Consider the following 25,348-nt stretch of genomic DNA (forward strand, 5'->3'; position numbering starts at 1 on the left):
TGAGTTTACTTACTGAAAAGTTTAATCAAACAATATACTTTTCTTATTACAGAATGAGCAAAAAACCAGTTTACTGCAAAAGATTTCATAATTCTATAAGTATTTTACAGAACTTTCAGAGTATTCTGACAGTAAGATGTCAAGCTATAATGAGCACTACAATACACACAAGTCAAATCAACACAAATACACAACTCACAGAATTCATTTACCATACTGCAGTATGTTTTCTCAAATGCAGAAGTAAAAATAAGAATTTTAAAATCCAACTAAAATCTATAGGAATGTATTATTTTTTTTCAAATTTGGTTTCGTTTAGTTTCAAGAATTCCAGGTATGAATATTGATGAAAGGCAAGTTCAGGTTTCTGTGAAGCATCCAAACACCTTCAAGTTTTCTTGAGTGAATTAAGCTAACTATTTGTAACTGCTAATATGTTAACCTTAACTGAATAATGTGTAGGACGTGTTTTAGCTAAAATGCACTGCATTTAACATGCTAAAGATTTTAAGTGAATTGCAATCCTTATACAAAACCTAAGCTGTACAAGGGACTGAAATTCAATTAAAAAATTTTTAAAAAGCCAGCAGGAGAAACAGATAAACATTTTGATGCAAAATGAAACTAATTCCCTCTTTACACCAGTATACGAACATTTAAGAACCTGAAAGAAAAGAGAAAACCTTCTAAAAAGCCTTTTAATTTGAGGCTTTTTGTCTCCAGGTGTCTACCTTGGCCATACTCCTCCAGCAACATCATGTCTGGTGAATACCTGTAACTCCATAAAAACTCCTTCCTGCAAACCATTGAACAGCATTTGATTTTAAAGCAAACTACCAATTTATCCTGAAGCTAAGCAATTATTTTGGATCGTTCAGAAAGTGATTCTGCCAAATTATGCTGAAGGATTAGTTAATACTCTGTCGTATTGTGTTTAAGTGGCTTTTAATTCATTTTATTACACTGAAAATTGGTAGAAACATCTATTCCTCTAGTTCAAAACTGAGCAAAAATAATTATCCACAAATTGTTTCAGCCTGCTGCTAGTTATTGTTTCCATCATATACAGAAGAAAGGAGACAGATTCTCTTAAAATTAACCTGTCACCAAAACCACAGGGATGGAGGAACATGCAGTATACATAAACACTGGAACGGGACCTAAAAAAACCCCTTAGAAACTGAGCAAAAAGGTTGTTTTTTCACTTCTAATGAGCAAGGAAAGTAAATAGAAAACACTTTTAATTAAAGAAAAAAAAAAGAGAATTCCTTTAGGGTTTTAATTTCTTACCAATTTAAGTATGATGCTGATCACTAAGAAAAATATTTACATTTAAAAAGCAACTCCACTTGTTTAGATTTGTTAAAATTTCTCATTAAACGTTACTGCTCAATACTCTAAGAATTTCATAATCATAGCTCAAAATAGCAATTTTAACTTCTGTGAAAATTCTTGATTTTTGTTCAGACTGATTTATAAAAATTTCATAAATTCAAAATAATTTCATAAATAAATTCAAAAAAGAAAATATCTAAAGAATTTGGTTTTAATGAAAATCTGCTGAAAAGACTCACAGCTGCATTAACCTCTCCTTGGATTACTAAACGCCTCAATAACTTAATGAATAGTTTATAAAAATATATTTTTACATTTTAGTGGGGAAAATGGAGGTAGACAAAAGGAAAATACAAATTTGAGTATAATTCCACACTTGAGAACAACATATTTGCATGGAAAAAGAGCTTTTATTACTTAAGAATCCTAGTTAATAGGAAAGCCAGTAAAGCATTTGGTCTCAGTCTTTGTTGGTGCTCTGCTTCAGTGTGAGGTCTAAAGGAGAAGGTGAAAGGACTAAGAGCACACTGAATTTCCGCACCAAGCCAGTCAAATTTGCACATCAGCTGGAGAAAGGAACATAGAGCACACACAGCAATTCCTTATTTTTCAAAGTCTTATTTCAAATACTAACACTAACCTTGTTCTCCATATCTGATACCACGGTAAGACTTCATAGAACTTTACAAGTTTTACACATATTTCCACATGTTTCCCTGTATCAGTTGTAATTCCACTGTAAAACAAATGATTTAACTGTGTAGTGTTACACAACTGGGCTCCCTTAAAAAAAAAAACAGGCAAACAAAACGCAAGAGTAAGAGATCTAGAAGCTGGAAGGAAAAAAGAAAACTGAAAAAGAAAGAAAGAAAAGAAAGAAAACTGAAACCAATACTCACCACACTAAACTACACTCCTCATATGCAAACACTTCCAGCTCTCAAAGGTCTGTGGTGCTTCTTACCAATATAAATAATTAAGGCAGAACCAACACAACCCAGGAATGTGTCTGAACACACCACTATGTGCAGCTACTAACCAGGCAGTGTTCCAGAATCCCTGAATTCTTCAAACACCTGCTTTACTGAAACACACAATCCACACACTTGGGAAGAGGAGAAAATGGACTTTTTTTTAGCTGGCAAGAGCTACATCTCTTCTTTATAATGCAACTCAAAATGGGAAATTTGTCATATCAGCGTATTATGAGCCCCCAGACTTTTAACTCCTAAATTCAATTATGACAGCTATTTTTGTCACAAAAGAAGTAACTTATAACCACAATGGCAGTGTTAACTTAGATGCTCTTGTTGGCATAGCCACCCACACATATTGACTATATATTAAAAAAAATCCCAACAAAATAAACTTAGACAACCATCTAGAATTCAGGAAAAAAATCTGTATGGTAATCTCAGAGCAAAAGGTTTGAAAATAACAATCAGAGTATTCTGATTACCTCATAATGGAAACACAGCATCTATAGTTTCTTGCAAACCCATATGAATTTAAAAAGTTAAAAGGATCCTCCTTGCAAATGTGTACTGGTAGTCACCCATATAAACAGCATGCTATGAATTTTTAATTGTTTAGTGCCTAAATCCATGTTCTTCTATCCTTACTTATCAAAACAGTGGAATTCTAAATTAAGAATGACTATGCCCAAAACAGCTCCCCCCAGTTATTTTTGAAAGTCTGCCACTTACTAAAATATCTTAAGTTAGAATCTAAGTCCTTGCTTTTGGAAATATTTTGAAGAGGACTACCACTTGCTTTTTCCATATAAGAGCATTATTTGAAAGCATATTTTAAAGTATTCTAACTTTTGCACAATAAATTGCAGCTTGAGCTGCCAAAGGCATTTAAATTTTACGAAAGATGGAAGATCCTCCCCACTGTGAAGAGCATACAGAGCTAAATGAAAATGTTGAGAACTCACATTCATCATGCTAATAAAGTTTACAAAACACCTTTAATATAAAAGCAAGAATAATAAAGCCACCAAAAAATCAAAAGCCTATTTTGATACCTACTGCATACAGACCATGAGAGTGTAAAAACAATGTTATTATGGCCTAGAATACACGTGTTCATGCACACCTAGTTTCCTCGAGACAATTCCAGCCTCTAACATCAATAGAAGATCTAAAATGGGGAAAGAAAACTTCATTCGCTGAATGCTGTGATTTAATAACCTCTCTGCTCTCAGTTTCCCTTAGGGTTGCTGTGGCAACACTGTCTGCCACTTTCTTTAAGCTTGTGACCTGATACTACTCATCTGCCACCTAATACATAGCAACACATTCAAATGCATTCACCCTATCTGGATCCCGGCACATGTTCCATAAAACGATCCAACATACCAGAACACAAGTTATTGAAATACTGAGTTCCAAGGGAACTTAACAGGAAAATTAGCAGTACAATCCACAAATCCTGTAAAAGCTTTGCACTACATAAGTTACGTATAGTTACATAAACGTAAGGGCTGGAACATATTTCACACTCACATCATGAAACACTGACAAGCACAGTTAGAACAAAAGAAGCCTGATGAATTTTACTGTGCTCTTGAAAACTTGAGTTACTTCACCTGAACAGCCAATTAATACAAATTTTTAGAACCCCATTAAATGAAAACTTCAAAGCACACAGTTGATGACATTCTAATACACCTATATTTGTATGAATATTGCCTGAAGTCACCCTGAAGAAAGGGAAACACTCAAACATCACCCTAAAAATCATGCTTTCATAAAGCATTAAAGATGTTATGTATCAGCTTCACCATCACTGCCTGCAAGGCTGCTGTCTGTGGATGGAGCTCCATCTTCATTAATACCCCCACCATTATTCTCCCTCTTAGGAGTGTCATCATATGCATCCTCCTTAGGTGTGTCATTAACCTCTGGAGGTTGTTTCCCTTCGGGCAGTTTAACACTACTTGCTGCAGAATCCGAATCAGATGTAGTCTGCTGCTCCTTTGCATCAGGATCCCCTAAAAATGACTCCCACACCTTGAGCCTTTCTTCCCTTTCTCTTGCAGTCTCCTCCACCTGTAAAAGAAGTGTTTATACACATCATTAGAGTCATACTTGTCAAAATGAGTATTTACACAGATGAAAATAAACAAATATTTATATTACAGAAATATCTCAACGTTGACTGTGAACTAATGATCTGTATATCCAGCGGCTAATCCTCTAAGTTGACGTTTTCAGTACTCAAACAGGTCCTCTAATTTTTTGCCAAGTTGAATAATTGAGAATGATTTTTGGAGACATTCTACAGCTTTTGAAGAGAAGCAAGATAACCCAGGCATGGGCAGGGGAAGGGTACGGGAACAGGAATGCCAAGGACTCCTAGAATTTGAGGAGATTTACTGTGTGGAAGACATTGGATAAAATGGAACCACAAAAAGCTACCTGATAATCCGTTACACCATCCCACGTTTCAGCACTGAGCTGACGACCACCAAACCATCTTCCATTTAGAGTCAGCTTGCACAAATCAGCTTCTGTTGCTTCTTTAAATGACACAGAAGCGACGCCATCAGGGTGCCTCTGTAAGGACAGGCAACTTGCATTTCATAACATTGTAACTAATGCATTCATTCCAATGCCCTTTATGTTGTCTTATAAAATCAATCGGGATATAGCTCCATTCTGATCATACATAATCATGTTTGAAAAGTTCAGTTTTCAGGTTTCCATACGTTGTTCTACTGGCAAATAGAACACAATTTCTGAACACAGAAAACAAAAATTCTTTCAGCTAGCTTGGCTACAAATAATGTATCCATACTTTCAAACTTGTAACATATATCCAAGCTCCTGGGAAGAGCTAGTTGCCTTTACACAGGCTGAAGTATACAGGTGCTTAGACATTAAGACCTAAAAGTTTTAAAGTACTGAAAGATTAAGTCAAGTTTTCATTAAGTAAACACACCCAAATGAATGCTCCACTCATATTTACAGCAGCCTAAACATTTTGCAGCTTTGCACATTACATCAATCCTGCCAACGCAACATATAAAAATACCTACATCAAATATGAGAACCTTCTTTACTTGACCAAACTTTTCACACTCCGTCCGCAGATCTTCTCTTATCTCATTTAGCACTAGAGGGTCCTCCTACAAAGCAATTACACAGCTTTAACTAAAGACAAGCACTCTCTTCTCTCAGCTCTATTTTAGCTCCATCAGCAGTGGTACACATCTGTCCCTCTGTTAAAAGTCCATAAATTAAGTGCTATTATGCTACATTTTCAAAGCTACCCAGGAGTTGGCAGACAGCTCTCACTTGCATTTAATAAATACAGCTATTTTGTGCTCATTTCTCCATTCTGTTACTGTTGTTTACTCCTCTTTCCATCCCAGACAAGAGTATTGTCAGATATATAGGTTTTTCAGACAGTGAAAAACTCCGACTTGAAAAACACGTTTTTATCAACATTTTCTCCTTGCTTTTGGAGAGAGATGAATGAATTTAAAGCAGATGTTTGGCACAAGAGAACACCTTTTCCAAACAATTTAATTTTGTTTAATTTTGTTTTCATCCACTTAGAATTTTGCTACAATTTGTACGTCAGAAAGTTGAGACACGTTAACTTCTAACAGCACAATCTACAGAAGGAAACAGCATCTTCCTACCTCAAAGTCCTTGGGGTGAAACATATTCCTGATAATAACGATGCGTTCATGCCGCATTCGAGTTGTCCCATCTTTCTTCTCCGGCCTCCAATCCAGCTGTCTAATGAAATGAAGCAACAGTAAGAAGATATTGTTGCGGCCCTCTTCAGTTTCTACGAGTATTTGTTGAAAAAAAAAAAATCATTAATTCCGCATTTCTTGCAATATATTAATATATATTTTGACACAAAGTCTTAAGTTATTCTTCTAAAAAAACACAGTAATTACCCAGGTTACTACTGCTACAAAGCATTTGAGGTTTTAAGGTACTTAAAGGCTCATAGAGGGAATATAAATAATTTTTGAAAAATTATCAGTATCTTTTAAACACTGAGAAAACATGTATGAAGTATTAATTCCTTCCTAATATCAACTCAGATAAAGGAACCATCTGTTTTCAAGTGCAATTAAAATGTCAGCATTTTACCATTTTTTGCTAACTTATTCTGGAAAAAATGAGATCCACTATTCCCCTAGATAAAATTCAACTGCTTTTATTTAAAAGAACATGTAAGAACAAATCAACTCTTACACTGGTATTACTACAAGATGTATTTTGTTCCCTGGTGTAGAGCCACTAACACATACTAGTCACATAACCCAGCACATCTGTTCTAGGACTTTGCCTTCTCACAGCAAATCTTACTTCTCGTAGAAATGCCTACTTCATATCCTATTACAAAAACCCCCACACGTTTACTTACACTTTTAAATCACAAGATCATACACTGGGGTGGGGAAATCTTAAGTTTCTTCTTAAGTACCTGCTACTTTAGCTGAAGAAAACTTGGATTTCCAATGAGAGTAGTTATACCAGTAAATTCAACTCTTCAACTCAAAAGGAACACAGTCCTTTTATTCACACAAATTGCTGTCAAATGCAAATTCATAATTTGCATACACCCGTCTACACACTGGAGACTTCTTACAGCAAGAACCATCAGTGTATTTTTGAGACAGATATATTTCTGGCTTTAATTGATAAGATATCAATTAGCCTTGCTCCCCTTAACTATTTCTCCATTACTATTTACAATGCTTAGTGAATGTTGCTTTCACTGAAATATCAAAAATATTCAAAGTTTTTTCTTCTTTAATCGGCATCTTCCTCGTTCCAAAAGGCAGAAGAACAATTTTTAAGAGACAAAATTAATCAAGGTACAACTCAAAACCCAGTATATTTTTATAACAGAGAGACGTCTGGGGAAATCTACAGAGATAATTTAGTATTTGCTCCTAACAGCAAACATTTCTTGCCCTTTGCAACTACCGCAGTACGGCACTAAATATATGCGAGCAGACAGAGTGTTATGACCTTCCAACAGTAAGCCCAGATATTGTGACAGGACTTGCACACTCTCATCCACTGAAGAGGAAGAGAGCCTTACTTCCCCAGAGTTGTATTATTTTCTTCTACATCTGAAGGCACCATTGCTCCCTGTGTATTAATTCAATGTGTGAATCACAAAGAAGTCCATCTTATAAACACTTAATTTAGGAGTTTGCCTCCTTCAAATGTGCTATAGTTAAGCTATTTCACCATCAGATAAGACTTTAACCTTTGCAAAACTTAGCACTATATTCGAAAGAAAGCACCGCTTTACTAATAGCACTTAGAAGTCAAGCGATATTTTACTGAAATAAAAAATACAAACTTCTGCTGCTGTGACAACTTCTTCTTGTAGTCTTTACATTTCTTCTTCTTTTTGCTTGCATCATACTCCCCCTTCAGTTGGAACTTTGCAACTTCCACATGCAACTTATAGCCTCGGATTTCTGCTTCATCCAGAAGCCTCAAAGCAAGTTGAACTGATTCTCTCTATTTGAAGATAAAACACAGTACCAACTTTAAAGCACATAGCAAAATCAAATTGTATTCCAACAACATGTCATTAAGCGTACTGTGTTAAGAATCAAGTCCCTGTCACTGAAAACCATAATGCTGTCTTCTGACACAGCTGGCACTGATTTCTTGATCAAAACCCAGTATTTCTTCACTCCTGTTGTAATTGATTAATACTTAGGAAAAAAGATGCATATTTCATTCAAATACGTCATAGACATGAATCTGCAATATCTAAGCAAGCTGATGAACTGAAAAGCAAGAATAAAAAGGTTTCAGTGGACTGTTTTCCTATAAAACTTTCATCACTTTTCCAAGAACAAAAAATGTTGAGACTCTTAAGTAATTTTTAACGTTTTCCTAAAATCCTTTAGAGTGAAGACAGTGTTTATGCTTGTGCACTCCACCGTCCTAACTACTACAATTACAAAAACAGCCATTGATTTACTACTGCCATTTGATTTACTACTGCCTTGAGCTTCTTGCAGAACTAAAGCAGTCTGCAAATGCAATCACCAACTTTCAGAAGGATTCACAAGTGCAACACATAAGGAAATAGTACTGCAACCTAATCTGTTAAGGCTTAATAAAGAATGAAAGGACAGTTCTGAACCAAGCCAGTTCTCAATTAAAAGTTGAGAATAACTTTACAGTTGAGTCCTGTAAATACAGGACTACAGTACGTTTCTTCCTGGCTCATTATTTCTCTATTTTTGGTTACACAGTGGCATATTTTCAAAGTAAAAGGTGAAAATCCTCCCATTTCAGCCCATCATCTCTGGCACCCAAGACAGGAGCATGTAGAAACACGTTCAGCAGGTATTATGGCCATTTCCAGGCCAAGGGTGAGGTTGGATAAGAGGAAACAAATGAGCTAAGTGGGCATTTCTGTGTAAATCTTTAAAACAGACAGCTATATTCCGAACTGTGTTTCAGATTTTCAAGAATCTTCTGAATGTGATTCTGAAACAATGGCCATATGTGCCTTTAGAGTGATGGAAAACTTCATTTCAGTGCACCACTGACCTTCAGATAACAACAGAGGCCATCTCCTTTAAGATTTCCTTCCTTATCTTTGTACAGTTTGATCTTGTGTTCTTCTGTCTGAGGATCTCTCATGATGATACCACATTTTGACATGACTTGTACAAATTCATCTTTCGTAATGTCTGGAGGTAAACCTGCAAAATAAATTCAAACAGAAGGCTTAAGTATGATCTATTTTTAAAAAAGCTTCATTAGAACAAATCTTCCCGTAGCGTTTATTCAAATTAAAGATATCAAAAAGGACAACAACTTACATACACTGCAAGAAACCACCGCCATTGGGCCTTACCTTCTAAGCATTACTTCATACTAGTACTCTGAAAATCGTTCTACTTTATAATAGGTGTAATGCACAGAAAAATCTGCATTATGCTCCTTAATATGCACACCTAGAGATTGCTTGTCACACATCATCAGCACTGCAGTGGACAAGCTTCAAGTTCCACTGCACTTCTAGGCATCAGAGACAAAAAAAAAAACCCCATAAGAACACAACCTATACACAGACAACTGTTTTCTTCACTCACAAACTCAACAAAAAGAGTAGCTGATAATGTATAAAGATTTTAAGAACTGAACTTTGAATTGATGATAAGAAAAAACCAAAATGGATGAGAAAATTATGTGGATGTCCCATGCTAGTTTGGCCTGCATGAAGATTTTTGAATCTTTTTGAAAATGACTGTGAAAAATGCAAGTATGTGCACTCCTGCGGCTGCTCACAGCTACCAAGTGCAGCTAAGTATATGCATCTAAAGATAGCACCCCACCATCCAAAAGAGGTAGAAAAACACCATAATAAATAAGTGTGCAGATAGTAATGTGAAAGCTCAAATGAAATTCTCACTCTGTTCCCAACATTTTTTCACTGTTTCCTCCTTCTTACCTAATAATTAGAGCAAATGAAAATTATAGATTAAGTGATGCATATAGTTGATCCGCTGTCTCATCATAAACTTGTCATTATCCTACCCCTTAAAAGCCTGCAGAAACTGCTTTTCTTACAGAAGAATAAACTGGTGACTTGGCTGACACAGCTCAGAGAATACCCCATTTAACAGATAAAAGCATGAAATCCATCCATTCTTCTTCTTTCCCACATGTGCAATTTAAAGGTCACAAAGACATTACTCAATCATGACTATAACATTAAGTAGCTTGCAAGTGACAGAAAATATTCGAGACATATATGAGTCTTTTACCATCTTTAACTCAAAGCAGATAAATAAACTCTATTACTTACCTGTCACATAAACGTTTGTGTTCCTATCTTCTTCAACGTGAAACCACCCTAAATACAAGAGTCTAATTCAGTTATGGTAATACATTAAACATAGGAGCATAAATGTTTATATTCCATCTGATTTATAAGAATTTTTGCTTGCTCACAGAGAAGTTCTGAACATGCCTTGCTTTTTTTCTTTTTCTATACAGATTCAGGAGGATACCTATGAAGCACCACACAATTTTAGAACCATTCTGCAAATTACCAGCACAACCCTATCTTTGCTCTACCAGGTAACAACAATCAACTGCCAGTTTTCCCTCAGTACAATACAGGTCACAGCCTACGCAGAGGGAAGTGCTTTGTCACTTACCTGGCTCTAGCTTCCTTTTTTCCAATTTTTGTTTTGGATCTGCTTGTTTTCGTCCTGTCTCATTGGCTGATGGCTGTGCTCCTGATTTCTTAGAACTTTCTGGTTGCTTACTTTCAGCGGCTGTACCAGAAGCAGATGAAGTATCTGTCTCATCTGCATGGAAGCCATAGTTGGCATGATAGGTTGCCAGGAAATCTTCTGTTATCTGAAAAGAAATTAGGAAATATAATATAAAATTTCAAAGAGATATAAATACAGGTTTGTATTTTAAAGTTAGGTAGGTGACAGTCATTTTCTCATCTGGCAACATAGAAAATAACAGTATTTTAAAACTTTTTAAATTATCTTTGCAAAGCCATACACACAACAAGAACAATCAGTTCAGGCATTACCTGAACTAGACCAAAGCACTAATTCCATACATATGCATATGTAGTTTCTACACAAATATTTCACAAGTTCTGCCATTTTTCAAACAAAGCTTTCTGCTTTCCATGTGAGTTGCATCTGCCTGAAGGACAGAAACCAAGTGCTCCTGGCTGTGGTGAAGTGTTAAAATGATACTGATGGTAAGCCAACAACTTATCCACAGACGATGAATGACCGACAATTGCAGGCATCTGCCTTTTTGTGGAATCATTTCCAGAGAAGACATATATTTGTGTTGACAGGCAGTAAATATTGCACTTAACCAGAGATGTTAACACATTGCTTCTAAGGCAACAGGCTTTACATTAAATCCTACAAATAGACAGAGAGAAACTATATTTGGATAAAATATTACATTGGCCAATGCCTATTCTTTGGAGATCAAAATAAAAGAAAAACCCACAAATTATAGACAGTACTTCCAGCCACTGGCAATCTCAGGCTAAGAGATACATCATAGCTGCTTCTGTCAGCATCCCCACATTACGAAGTAATTTCTGAAGTTGCACATTCTGAAATATTTTCTCAAAACTGAACCTTAACCTTTGAAAAATCTCATCTGACTCTGACCTTTGCTGCACCTGCTTCATCTGTATTCAAAAAGAAACAAAAGTTCGCGCCATTAAGCTATTGTAAGAGAGCAATTTCAAGTGTCAGTGATGAAAATGTAATCTCTTATCTTCCATAGTAATTTGAAACTTGATGTTTGAGCTTTAAAATTTCATTATGACAAATCAGAAATGCAAAATTGACAGTAACAGGCTTGTCAGGAATAACGCAAGATGTCATGGAGTCCCGTAACCTTAAAGATTAACACAAAATAACTCGTAGGCTAAACAAGATTTGGCACACGCCTCAATGAAGAGCGTCAATGGCTGCTCTTACAGGTATGACATAACACAGCATCAAGACAAAGTACAACCACATTTAGTGAAAAAAAGGAGACTCTGCTCTAATCGGGTACATTATCTTAGACGTTAGCCATCTTAGCAAATCCTTAGTGCCACAGTTGATGAGATCCAGAGAATTAAGAAGCTTCTGTACTTGCTGGTGAACAGCATTATTAATTTACATGAGAGAACCTACTCATAAATTAGTGATTAAACCTGCAAAAGCATTATTTTTCAGTTTCTGGGGGACCTACACTCTGTGTAAACCTCCATTTATTCTTAGCAAATTATCTACCACAGACTATAAAATTTTGCCACTCTGTAACAAAGATGTTTCTTATAAAAAAACATAAAACACTATCATCCATATAACCATTACCACTACTTCACCTTAAAATGAGTTTTTACAAGCACAGAGGAGTTTATACACGTATCAAGGCTTTTGTTGGAACTCCTGTCACACCCAATGGCACTAGAAACAAGTAGTCACAGAACTACTTACTGGGGACCTCAATCCAGTTCTGGTGGAGCACATCACAGAGATCAGTCCTACCTACACACGCACACAGTCATGCAGTTTGGGGTGATTAAGCTTATAGAAAAAGAATCACACTATTTCAGAACATGTGAGTGTGTAATTAACTGCTGGTGCCACTGAAATGGAAAGGAATAGAATAACCAAATGAAAAACAGATACCCTGTGCTTGCAGATGACAGCCAACGTTTGTATTTTCACAGCAAGTGATGCAAGCAGCAGATAAATTTCACATATTATTTTGTGCTATGCCTGTGAAGCACTAAAAAAGTTGGCATTCATCAATACAGTACCATTGAAATAAAAAATAATTAAATAATAACGCTGCAATTGCTTCTGTTAAATATTTTACTGGCTCCAATTTTTTCTAGGGAATGCTGGCAGCTAATATCATTCACTTTTTGCACTGCTTTGAAATTTGCTCTAGTGGAAGTTCAGCAGACACTGCATTTCCAAAGCAGAGCAGCAGTGCAATCCCAGTCTATAGACAACAATTACTTAGACCAGTCAGAATATTTTCATCTTTTGTCAAGAAACAGAGATTAAAAATTTCATTACTACCCAAGGAGAAAGAAGTACAGCTTCTGGTTACAACTGTCTCCTGAGTTTATCTGGATAAAAAATTCTGTTCGTAATCATCAGAAAAACTCTATGGCATCCAGCTGGGTAAAGAATCTTTGTGCAGAACATTGGGTCATGGATAGGCCACCAACTCCTATTACACATCATATTCACTAATGAACTTTTCTGCTCCTATTTAACCTGTCCAACCCTTAATGCTGTCTCCTCTCCAAGACGGAACATACAAGAAAAACACTTAGGAAGGACAAATGCTAGTAAGAAGAGACACATTTCAAAAGAGAAGCACATTTCAAGAAGAAGGGGAAGAAATGGGAGCAAAACAAGAAAGAACCCTCTTGCAAATTACTGTACTTACTTATAGCACCCCACACAGAGTCAGAAATGCTCATTTCTCCACTGCTCCACTTTCTGAGTTTGGATTTTTCACATTTTTACACCTCCATAAGCCATCTGTTCCACAGACACCTTCCTAGGTTTACACGCATTCAAACTTGGCACTACAGGCTTCACTCTCACTCACATTCTCTGGATTGCAATGAATTCACAGTCACAAACTAGAATTGGCACATTACATCCATCAAGTAGATGCCATAAAATGTCTTAATATTAAATTAAGTAATTGCCCTCATTCATTGCTATACGATAAGAAAACTACTATGTTACTCGCAAATCAGTAGACTGGCTCAACATATTAAATTTATTTTCACTCGCCCCTTGAGGATCCATGTCATTATAGCAAGACCATGCTTCATAGTTAACACATTTAACAAAACTTTTAAAAACTAAAATCTGCATGCTGTGGAACGCCACTAAGACAAATACATTTATTTTTCAAGTGCACTTCTAAGACTGGAGGAGATGGAAAAACACATCCCATATAATTCTCAGATAACAATAAAAGAGACATAATACTACTCTATTTTCATCTAGACTTTGTAACATACTAATTCATTTCCACACTGCCCACAAAGAGATCACCACAGCTACTGTGGTGAGACTACAGCGGTGAGCTACAGAGACCTAAGCACATCCCAGGCACCTCTGATCAACATCCACAAATACAACCGTGACTTCATCCCAGGCCCGAACAACTCTACAGATTCTCCGCCCAGGCGCATAGCCAACGCGCAGCTCCTCAAGACAGCGCAGCGGTCAAGGACGGAGACGACACTGTCGTTTTGCCTGTAAAAAGGTATGTTTGGGTGCTGCTGAGACTCGCAGCAGACACGATGTGGGTGAATGCGGACATCTGCGTACCGACGAGATCCGGCATCAACCGCTCCTTCTTCTCCCCCTTCCTCGGGGCTCCCCCGTACTTACCTTGGGGAACCAGGCCTTCTTCTCCAAGTCCCACTCATAGGCAGCCCCGTCCGCCGGGTCCACGTAGGTAAAGGGGTCGGACTCGCCCTCGCCCTCGGCTGGCTTGGCCTCGTACTGCTGCTGGAGCTGCAGCTGCCGGTAGAACTCCTCGTTTCCATCCTCGCCGCTCATCCTACCCCGTTCACTGGGCCTCGGACACCAGCGCTCCTTCCGCCGCCGTCTGAGGGAGGGAGGGAGGCAGGCACGCCCGCCCCGCCCCGCCCCTCTCGGTGGCGGGAGCGCGCGCGGAAAACCCCGAACCTCACGCGACCGCCGCGACCGTCCCGGGAGCCAGCGCGCGCCCAATACCGGAAATATCCCACACGCAGCCGTACCTTCCGCCCGCCCCACCCCTTTACCCCGAGCTGTAGCCAATGAGACGAGCGGTATTGGGTCATGCGGGGAGCGGCGGAGCCAATGGGAAGACGGGGGGGAAGCCCTTCCTGGAGAGGGCGGACGCAAGGGGCGGAGGGGCGGGGCATGATTTTCCGCCTCTGGGCGGGCCCTGAGGTCAGTGAGTCTGTCGTGGGACAGGGGCGGTTGCCACAGCGGCCCTGCCCCTTTTTCCCTTGCCGTGTTTTTTTTTTTTTTAATCTCCCTTTCCCTTCGCACTCAGGCTGCTGCGCTGTTTCACCAGAGGCAGGGGCTCTTCGTGAGGACGGCTGCCTCTGGCGCACCAGACTGCTTCGGGCGAAAAGCTGTACCTTGATCAGCTTTGCGTGGAGACTACTGCAGCTTTACTTACATGAGAAATAAAAGTTTAGGGCACAGAAAGTCCTCCCTGCTGCATGCTTTTCCCTATTGCGCCTACAACACTGGACAGTGAAGCGGCTTGCTGCCAGTGGTGCTGTGCAAGGCTGGCTGCCGTTCGGCACCGGATGTGTACTCATGTCCTACTGGAGGCAAAGGTAGAACCAAAAATAGAAAAATGAGATTGAAATGGCACTCTAAATGTCGAGAAATCTCATTGCTTCTCTCTGCCCTCTTGGCTGAGGGTGTCCAGCGGTTGTGTTCCCTTAGGAAAGGGTTTGTACGTCGTATTAGTGGGATGAAGCTTGGCTGCAAAACACTCAATTCCTTTTGCGTTGATGAAGTTTGCAATTACTACTCTGTCTGTGGATACTTAAATATTTTAAAACAAATTTCTTCCAGTTCTTTTAAAAGCCCTTCATCTAGTGCCATCTAGTGACTTTTACTGTGTAGCCCAGACAGTATTACTTGAAAACCGAATTTTAATTGCTATTGTATTTTAAAGTATTTCTATTTAGAGGATGACGCATCGCACTCAAAACCCCGTGTATCAGTGTACATGTTATAAATGAGAACTGAGCTGAACAGCCCCAGCAAAGTTGGCAGTGGCTGGTTGCCAGCGGCAAAACAATCTTTCCACTAAGAAATAAAAGTAACAAACAGAAGTTTTCTGGAAATCAGTATACCAGGAACAAACATACAGACTGAAATGATAATAAAATCAAAGGCATATGATTGTGAAGTCCTGCAGGGAGAGAGGAACATCAGCTCCCTGCCTGGGCACCAGGCTGTCAGACAAAATTGCTGAGTATATAGAGTTCTAGTAACCTTTGCTGTTGCACAAAGAACATCCAGCCTAGTTAACGACATCTTTGATGCTTCAAGAATTTTCTCTAGGCAGGTCTATCACGGTAGTTGTCCAAAGATTGCTTTGTGATCCCTTATAAACTTACCACCTAAGGGACATTTGTCTTCACTTTCAAACAGTTACAGGATTTTGGAGTGGAGCATAAGAGGCTTGACATAAACTGTTGCTTGCTTATAAAATTTGGAATTGGGTATATATTTGGAAATCAGGTAATGATACTCTTAGACTTGTAAGAGAAATATCATTTAAGTCTTAAACTGCTTGCTTTATTTTTGCGGGGTTTTTAATGTTTATTACCTGAGTGTTTGCAGTGAGGTCTGTACAGCTTTCCCTGCTGCGCAGATCTGCCTACAGCAAGGCACTGGGTTAGTCCTGGGTAGTGGGAAACTCAAATTTATTCTCAATCCAATGGGAGTGAGAGAATGCTTCTGTGCAACAGGGTTAATGCTCAATAAATCTGCTCTGCACACTTTGATGTAGTTATGAGGACAAACTGCCTCAAGTTCCCTCACACTTCCTTTGCATAACAGAACGTGTGACAGCAGCTGCTGCGGCGCAGCCTCCAATGGTGTCACTGCCATCTGTTACCTCATCCTTGGTAAAGACACAGTGAACAGTCCAGGGAGACAACTCAGCTGGAAACTCATCATTTTGTGGGGTCAATACAACTTTCCAGTCAATCTCACGCTTGAAATTACATAGCTCATGGCTGCCGAAGCACTGCTGCTGCAAGCTGCATCTTCTGAGGAGGGTGCAAAGAGCTCAAGCGTTCCACAGCTCGGATCAGTCCAAGCTGTCAAGAAATGATGTTTTAAATTCTGGCAAAATGTCTCAAAGTAAATATTAAAAGGAGGCATTAGCATGATGATTCTCTGTCTGTGTCTGTATGATGCAAGCCAATTTTGGCTCATCAGAGCTGACTGATGTTCTAAGGATACAACCTGAATGTTGTTCTAGAGGTACCACCTCCTAAAAATACAGATAAATTGGTTTTCCTGAAGTGTTTTGCTCCCTTTAATAGGGGAACCAGCAATTTGCTGGCTAATCCTTAATTAGGTAGACACTATTTTCCTGAGCTGCTTTGTTATCTTAAGTCAAGCCAGTAACTAATGACTAAGTACAGACATGCTACTCCCATTTGAGCTTTCCAGGGGTCTGGAGGCTGTAGCTGTTACACAGATTACTGAGAATGATGAGGAATCTTCATGGTAGGAAAAATTACAGAACCAGTACAGATGTAGTAAAAATTCAGTATCATGTCCCACGCATGGAAATTCCACGTCACAGTTCACCTTACCCTGGGGGGACCACCTGTGGCAGAGCCAACAACTAAATGCTGACTAAAACGCATATTACGTTTTTGAAGTAACACTGATTGAAACGTGTAAGTGCTGTAGTTGTGTGTACCTTTGGGTTATTCTTTAATTGTAATATTCTCAGCAGAAACACAGGAGTGTCAACAGGCAGCCCACGTAAAATAAAACAAAACAAAACAATTTTTATGGGAACAGGAGCGGGAACTTTAAAATGCCTATAATTGTGTAACTATTCTATCCCAGTCACTCTCACTTTAGCAGTGTTTTGACATAGGTTTCTTAATTTTTGTGGACTTTGGGGGGGGGATTAACTAACTACTGATACTGAAACTTGCTAATGTGCACATGAAATGTGTACATCTCATTCACAAAACAAACTAAAAAAAAAAAAAAAGTGCATCCTAGAAATTGTATTTGCTTTCTCAGTATGACTCCATATGGACAGAACCTTTGAGGGGGTCAGCCTTTCAGTACTTTGTGCCATTTTTCCTATCTATTCTTACACTGCAGACATAAATAGTGAACCCTAATTATTCATCCCTTTTATTTGCGAGATAATACTCAGTACTTATATAAATAGATGGTATTCACTTACACTCTTAGTGAATTACACTTGTATTACTTAGAGGCAAAAGAATCTGGTTTTGGAACACCGAGAAAAGATTGCAAAGGAAGCAACCCTTTTCCCCTAAATCCAATTATGGTAATGTAGAGACCTTTTATGCATAATGATATTGTGGGGAGAAGATGTAATGAATAACATCAGATTGGTTAGATAAAAATATATGTCGACCCACATATCACTCTAATACATCATGAAGATCTGAATATACAGAATTATCAATGCATAAAGTACACAGAATAACTAAATTGTGGCTTGAAATATTGCCAGTCTTTAAACAGAACATGTGCAGAATAAAGCAAAAACATCAGTTTTGTAACAAGATATATTCGCAGTAGAAAGACAATCCAGTTAGAGGAGGAGTTACACAAGCTAAAACTAGCTGCATGCAAAGGAAGAGAAATGGTGAATTAGGAAACTAGGTTTTAAGGGTTAGCCAAAGATTTTGCAGTGGGAAATTTGGTCTGTGACAGCGACAAACTGTGAAGTCCAGAAACACCTAGATCTGTTTCCCGAAGGCATTACTAAGCTAAAATAAAAAATGCTGTAAGCAACGGAATTGTTGGTGGATATTTCCTTAGTTTAGAATTTCCTATAGTAAGATCCAGGAAGATAAATGTACGTTCATAAGTGCTTAGGCTTACCTACTTATTTCACTCTCACCCTGAAGCTCCATGAAGGAAAGAGAGAAGAAGAAAACAGCAGTGCAACATGTTCATATTTGTACACGGCTCTCTTCCACGCAATGTGTTACATTGAGACAAAGAGAGCAAAATAAGGTCTCTGGAGTCTGCTTTGCCATAAATTGTACTATTTCTGTACTATTGGATTTCCATTTATTTCCTGGCGTGCAATTGGTACAATAAAAGGAGGAATCCATTTGAAAAGTAGTGCTTGTAGCCTTGCAGCTTGTAACATGAGGACCATGGTAAAAGAAGGCCATGTCTGATGGGATTAAACTGCTCCATCATTAACCGGTTTATGATGATGACAGAGGTTTTATTGCAATGCCCCTGGGATTTATAGTTTGGCTGTATTTTTCTGATTAGAGCAGGCAACAGAGAGAGTTGGTAAATACATTTTCTCATCTTATAATCTACTTAGTTAATGATGCATGAGTGGATGGATCTCCAGCCATATGTTGCTAAGGGGCTCTGTGCAGTTGAAGGGAGGCTACACCTTCAAGGGTTAGTTAAAACTGAAGTTTCTGTGACTGACAGAATTATTTTAGTTCCGATGTTGCAACTTCTGTTCGTTATTTTAACACACATATTATTTCTTGGAATAGAAGTCCATTTAAACAATGGAAAATCTATTGTGTTTTCTATCACCATCTTCCACAGGACACAATTTTGGTTCAGGGAGCATAAAATTCATAAAAATAAGTGTCACTCAAATATTTTGTAACATGGGGTAGGAAGACTTGCCTCCTGTACTTCCTGATGGGAAGGCAGTCCCTGCCAGCAGTGCTGCTGAGCATGGACAGGCTTTCCTAATTTGCCCCTGCAAGCCCAGTCATAAAACCAGTGGATTTGAGATTAGAAGGCCTGTGGCATCAAGACAGCCTATCTTAATATTAAAAAGGGATACAACTTGAAGAACAGAAAATTAGTATAGTGGAAAAAAAACCAGCCCTCCCAGTGTGCTTGAAGAAGCGTAGGCCACTTAGATACAACCGCATACACTACAGCAAGAGTGGATCTGTACAGGTAAAGGGTCAGTCTGACTCTCCACACTGTAACTGTACATTTTTCACTTCAAACTCACTCTAGTCTGGTTTGGTGGATTGGACACACAGTTCCATCTTAGAGAAATCCAGGTTGTGCACTCAAGACCACTTTGGAATATAAAGTAAGGCAGGAGGGGATGTTTGAGCACTTCAGAAGTGCATCGTAAATCCCAAATTGAACTCTTGATACAGATCCACCCCAATTTATTGATATTAAATCACTGTAACAATAAAAAATTCTGCACTATCGAGATGTTTTACCCATATATCACAAAGAATTTTACAAGTGCAGTTAAAGGTGATTTTAACTTTCTCAGAGAAATTATCACCTGCTTGTTCCCTTGGCTTCTTAGGAACATCCATCTCACTACAAAGCAGTCAGCTCTTACCCAGAATTTCTATGTCACTGACAGAGCAACAGCTACTGTGGATCTGGCCCATATTGCCTTTTTTTTTTTTCTTTTTTTTTTTTTTTTTTTTTTTACTTTACAGTGCTACAAACCTTAGCCTTCTTTCATTTTAGCATTCTTTCTCATGTGTTTACCCATTTTTAACATTCAGGACAAGAAAATAAATAAATCAAAAATGTGCCTGATTGATTGTGTTATGACCAAGTGGCTTTGTTTGCTTGCTGTGGATGCAAGTAGTTGTCAGAGGGAGCTCTCAGTCATGACTCAAAAAGCAAGTCACCAAGAACAAAACTATCCTTACAGCCAATTCTTGAACCAACTCTGCTAAGTCCCCTCCTACCCAGTCCAGGAATTCCATCTAGGAATCTGTGTTCATGCCTGGGAACATGAGTAATCCCTTTGAGCTTATGCTGGAAAGTTCAGCTGTTGTGGCTTCTTCCCCCACACAATTTGATTTTTTTACTCTATACTTTGAAAAATTAGAACTCCTGATGAACACACTTTCACAGACAGGGCAAGCCATGGCACCTCTTTCCAGGATACCAGTAGCAGTGACTTGATAGCAATGACTCAGTTTCTGTCCTTCTTCCCACATGGACTAAACACTTTCCTCTTCTTTTGTGATGCTATAATCTGTTAGCAGCGTAACACTGATTTCTGAGCCACGCATGCTGCCTGTGACTGACAGGGCTCTGGTAGGAGAACTGCTCTGGGGAGCACTGGGAGGCTTTGCACAGAATGCTGCCTTGCAGCATGAGATTTGCTTTTTAAAATGTTGCCGGAAACTTTTACTCAGCCAATAAAGAGCAAAAGGGTTGACGCAGGAATTGCTGAAGGCCAAGGCGCGGGAAAAAATAGTTGCTATCAGATGAAAGGTGGAAGCATTGACAGAAGTGTGGTATGTGAAAGAGCGGTAGAGATAGAGGATGTGGTTGGGCAGCCAGCAGAAGGCAAACAGAGCCACAAGCACCAGCACTGTCTTTGCAACTCTCTTGCGGGATTCAATCTACAAGAAAGAAATGCATAGCTGGTAGTAATAGCAATTAGTAAAATGTTTGTGTTGTTGGTGCTGATTTGCAAAGCAGTGTAAAGATCTAAATGCTTGAATAACCAAAAAAGAAAAAAGTAAAACTAAAATGAACAAACAAATAAAACCCCAAACCAGAAAATAAACCTATTTCATATCTTTTAACAAAGCATTCCCAGTGAAGAGCACATTTCTTTTCCATTATACATCATATGACACTCTCATCTAGACTAGGACTTTAAAATACAATAATTAACGTGTCAGCTCACATGGATGAGGTCCCACCCAGTGTTTAAAATTCAATGTTTTAACTCTTGAGTTTACAGGGTCACAATAAAGCACAACAGACCCGTCTCTCTTTAGGAAAGAGTGGACACTCACAAATGATGAGTCACGAGCATGTGCCTAAGTGCACAGATGAGTTTGGATTCAAATTTGGTACGGGCTAAGTTTGTGGAGCTTTTTTACTCCATTATGAGGTAAAATTCTGTACTTAAGAATTAGTATTCAATCAATACAATAGACTTTGTAAAATTGGAGAGTTTAGTGCTTGATCAGAGCTTACCTGCTTACGGGCATGAGAGTGTTCTTCTGCTGGCATGTTGGATGTACTTTTATATAAAGTTCTGGCGATAAGAAAGTAGTAGACAGAAATGACAGCTAAGGGCACAATATAGAACACTAAGAAGCAAACCAGGGAGTGAGCTTCCTGCAGGATCTTCTCAGATACAGGATAGGGAGCACACGCCTCAAAAGTTACATTTTTCTCAGGGCTGCTGAAAGAATACAAATCTGAAAAAACAGCCTCTGGGATAGCAAATATCATGGAGATAATCCAAACACAGCCCGCTTTACAGCAGGTCTTCAGGAGCGCATCTGAAGTCTGCAGTTCCAAGGGTTTAACAATGGCTCTGTACCTAGAATGACCAACATCGCTGTCAGAATAAATACAGAAATAATGCAAACACATACTGCAAAATTCTTAAGGCTAAAGCCATTACTGTTCTTGCTAAACAAAGGGTGCTGGAATTCTCTTGGAAATGAAAGCAGACACTAGCTCTGTGGAATTAAAGTCAAAATGTAAAAATTTCAGGCATGTATTTTAATGGACTGACAGGCAGGAGTTGCCATTAAAACGTTCCTATGTAAAAATGACTTCTAAAGTTTGGATTGGGATCACTAAGGGTATTCATCACTCCTAATTTTATGACATTGCCTTGAAAGATAAATGAGGGAATTTGTATGCAACATTGATGAAGGTATGAAACAGGTTAACTATTTTATAAATAGATGAAGCCAAGCATGTTTGCCCCTCCTTTCCTCTGTATTCCTAAGACCCCTGCTGAGTGCAGTGACCTGACTCAAAATAATGCTCCAGGATTCATTCTTATTTATAAAGCAGGAGAGGGCACTGCTGTTGATTCATGTCTGTGATTCCGCAGCATAAGGACTGAGTCAAGCATACAAGAAGAATCTGGATTAATCTGTAGATGTGTGATAATCTGCGTGGAAGTGGGACACAGAACAATTTCCATGAAGGTGGATGAAGCAAAGGAAACAATATACCCTGCTCCTAAAGGACCAGGGAGTCTTGATAATGCAGAAAGAAGCAACCCCTCCAGGGGAGCACAAGGCTGGCATGAAAAGAAAGGTGGTCAAAAAGGACCTAGAGGATAAGAAAGCTTAGTTGTGTCATTTTGCACAAGCTGAGGATCTGGTCTTTTTCTCCTCTAGGCAAATTTAAATAGAAAGCTGGAAGCTGGCTTGCTATTTATCAAATAAATACAATTTTTATTCACTTTGAGCTCTTCTAGCATGTTGGAACACAACCGTCTGGCATTAAGCCCGTGACAGATCTGAGCTTGCTCTGTAAGTTTACAATGTAGTTTACTCTGTGAGAATGTAGTGCAGCATATTTATATAACAGCTACCATGAAGAATTAAATACAGAAGCAAGCGTCTAAACCATAGAATCAGAGGAGAGTCGGTGTTGGAAGGGATGTTTAAAGGTCATCTAGTCATGGTGAATTCTGAATTGACATCCTGCAGGACCAAGACCTTGGAGCTACAATAGGTAGTTCAACATAAACATTAGTTTATCTTCAGCAGTAGTTAAAAAACCCTAAAATAAACCCAAACTAAAACAACAACAAAGAAGCAAAATGTTAGGTGGTATTAGGAAAAAATGGAGAACAAGAGAGACAACTGTGCAATTACCTGCATCCCTGATTCATGCAACTTTTTATTATCGTCTGTTGCTCTGCACACCTTAACTAGAAGAAACACAACCTAAGGATGGATTACTACATGAATAGCCTGGAGACATGAATAGGGATCACTGTCTCTTCCAACACAAGTGCCAGCACCATCAAATGAAGCCATGTGCAGTGCAGAAATAAAAGGAGTTACTTTGTACAGGCAGTGAGAGTCATTGCTAAGCAAGTTCAAGGAAAAGCTGAACAAGTATCCAAAAGAGAAATCCTCTGAGGTTATTAAATAGACAGAAACAACATCTGTTCAGTGTCATCTGAAGGCACAGGGTAAAAAATGAAGTTGGATAGAGGTTTTTTATTCTTCCTGCGTGTCTTTTCTTGTCCTTATACTACCACTGCTAGAGGCTAGTATTGGTCTACATGGATCCTTGATTTGACCCCATGCCGTCATTCCTGTGCTGGCTGATTATTTTGGAGCACAGCAACAGTACCACTGGTAAAAGTCTGGACACATGATTGTATTACATCCAATCCACAATTGCTGGCAGACAAGATGATCCTTTTTCTCTCTCAATACTATATTTCATTTTTTGTTTTTCTACTCCTCAACACTCCTGCTGATTGAACTGAAATCTCCTCTTAGTTTTGTTCACTCAAGAAAGAAGTACACAGAAAACAGATGCAGTGCTTCCTGACAGCAGTCAGAACACCGATCCCTCCTAGCAATGCTGTCATTAAAACATGAGTTTAATGTCATGACCCCTGGGCTAAAATATTTCTGTAAAAAACAGAAGAACTACAAGAGAAAAAAATTTATATATATATATATATGCACTTCTCAAGGTGAAAATTACATTAGCCATCAAATCATGAGAACTGGGGGCCTTTGTCCCCTAGTCTGTTCTGTGTTTTCTTTTGGCTTTTTATCCCATATCAGTCTTTTATGTTCTAGGATTTTAAAGCAACCCTGAGTGCATAGGTTAAAGAATTTTCACTCATAATCAGTTTTATTTTTCATCTTCCTTGACTACTTCACTGTACCACTAGATAGCACCAATATACTGTCTTTTTCCCAACTTAAGCCATTTCCTTTTTCTGTGCAATTGAAAAAAACCCTTGTACTGTACCTCAAACTAATAAAAGATCAGAAGAGTTAAAGAGTTTTCCTCACCTCACTCCCTTAAAAAGAAGTGCTACAATTTTACTAACGTGCATTTTTAAATTACACGGGAGGCTGGTAGTGCAGGATTTTTAGTCTATTACAATGTGCTGTTTAAGACTGTGCAAAATTATAATATCTGCTATTTTATTAATTTCTAATTTCAAACCTGCAGCATCTCCTGGAAAATCAGTTGCACAGACCCACCTGTCAGCACTGAGAACAGTCAGGGTAAACACCGATACTCCAACTGATGTTAACTGGATAAAAGACAGCAGCTTGCACCCAATTCTTCCGAAGAGCCAGGTATCCACAACGTAACGAGTTGCATCTACAGGCACACACGTTAACAAAAGCAGCAGGTCTCCGAATGCCAGGCTGGTGATGAAGATGTTGGGAACCGTCTGCATTGATTTAATCTTGAAAAAAACTTTGATGAGTATTGCATTTCCAAGGAGACCCACTGAAATGATCACAGCATATGTAACATAAATTGTGCACAATATTTCTAATCCTGGAAAGGAGTCTTCAGGCCATTTTTCATTTGTGCTTTCATTATCAGAGCTTGATTTCAGTTCTGTACCATCCACAGATGCACACAAAGTCTGATTAGCTGATTGCAAGTATAATTGAGACATTTCTTTAACTGTTTCTTCTCCCCAGGCTGGACTTCAATTGATAAAACAAATGTTTAATATTTAGCTTGCAGCATGTCAGCAGGGTCAATGGAAAGGTAGAGGTTTGTGTCTGAAACTCAGATTCCTGTTGCACATTACCTACTTTCACACCCTTCTGTATCTCAAAACATGCCTAGGAGAAATGCACGTAGGTCTTGTTCTGAACTGGAGAGGAGGAGAATTTTTTTATTGGCTTTTCAGCTAGTGGAACAGAGAGGGAGGAGGAAAAGAGAAACAGAGTTCCTTTAAATACAGAAGCTGAAATG

The 25,348-nt window shown here is 38.6% G+C and overlaps 2 protein-coding genes across 2 annotated transcripts; both read right to left on the reverse strand.

The window, feature by feature from the left end:
- HTATSF1 (HIV-1 Tat specific factor 1) lies at nucleotides 1-14,595 on the reverse strand. Its single transcript, XM_059859626.1, has 9 exons — nucleotides 14,273-14,595; nucleotides 10,517-10,721; nucleotides 10,162-10,209; nucleotides 8,898-9,052; nucleotides 7,684-7,847; nucleotides 5,990-6,089; nucleotides 5,381-5,470; nucleotides 4,761-4,898; nucleotides 1-4,391 (listed from the first exon to the last, which is right to left on the reverse strand). The coding sequence occupies exons 1-9, from the start codon at nucleotides 14,441-14,443 to the stop codon at nucleotides 4,107-4,109; spliced, it is 1,356 nt and encodes a 451-aa protein (XP_059715609.1). The 5' UTR covers nucleotides 14,444-14,595; the 3' UTR covers nucleotides 1-4,106.
- Nucleotides 14,596-20,604: 6,009 nt separating this feature from the next.
- BRS3 (bombesin receptor subtype 3) lies at nucleotides 20,605-25,043 on the reverse strand. Its single transcript, XM_059859528.1, has 3 exons — nucleotides 24,613-25,043; nucleotides 21,599-21,950; nucleotides 20,605-21,012 (listed from the first exon to the last, which is right to left on the reverse strand). Exons 1-3 carry the CDS (start codon nucleotides 25,041-25,043, stop codon nucleotides 20,605-20,607), a joined length of 1,191 nt encoding a protein of 396 aa, XP_059715511.1.
- Nucleotides 25,044-25,348: the final 305 nt, after the last annotated feature.

The sequence above is a fragment of the Haemorhous mexicanus genome, chromosome 14, assembly GCF_027477595.1.
Source record: "Haemorhous mexicanus isolate bHaeMex1 chromosome 14, bHaeMex1.pri, whole genome shotgun sequence".
In the NCBI taxonomy this organism is placed as follows: Eukaryota; Metazoa; Chordata; class Aves; order Passeriformes; family Fringillidae; genus Haemorhous; species Haemorhous mexicanus.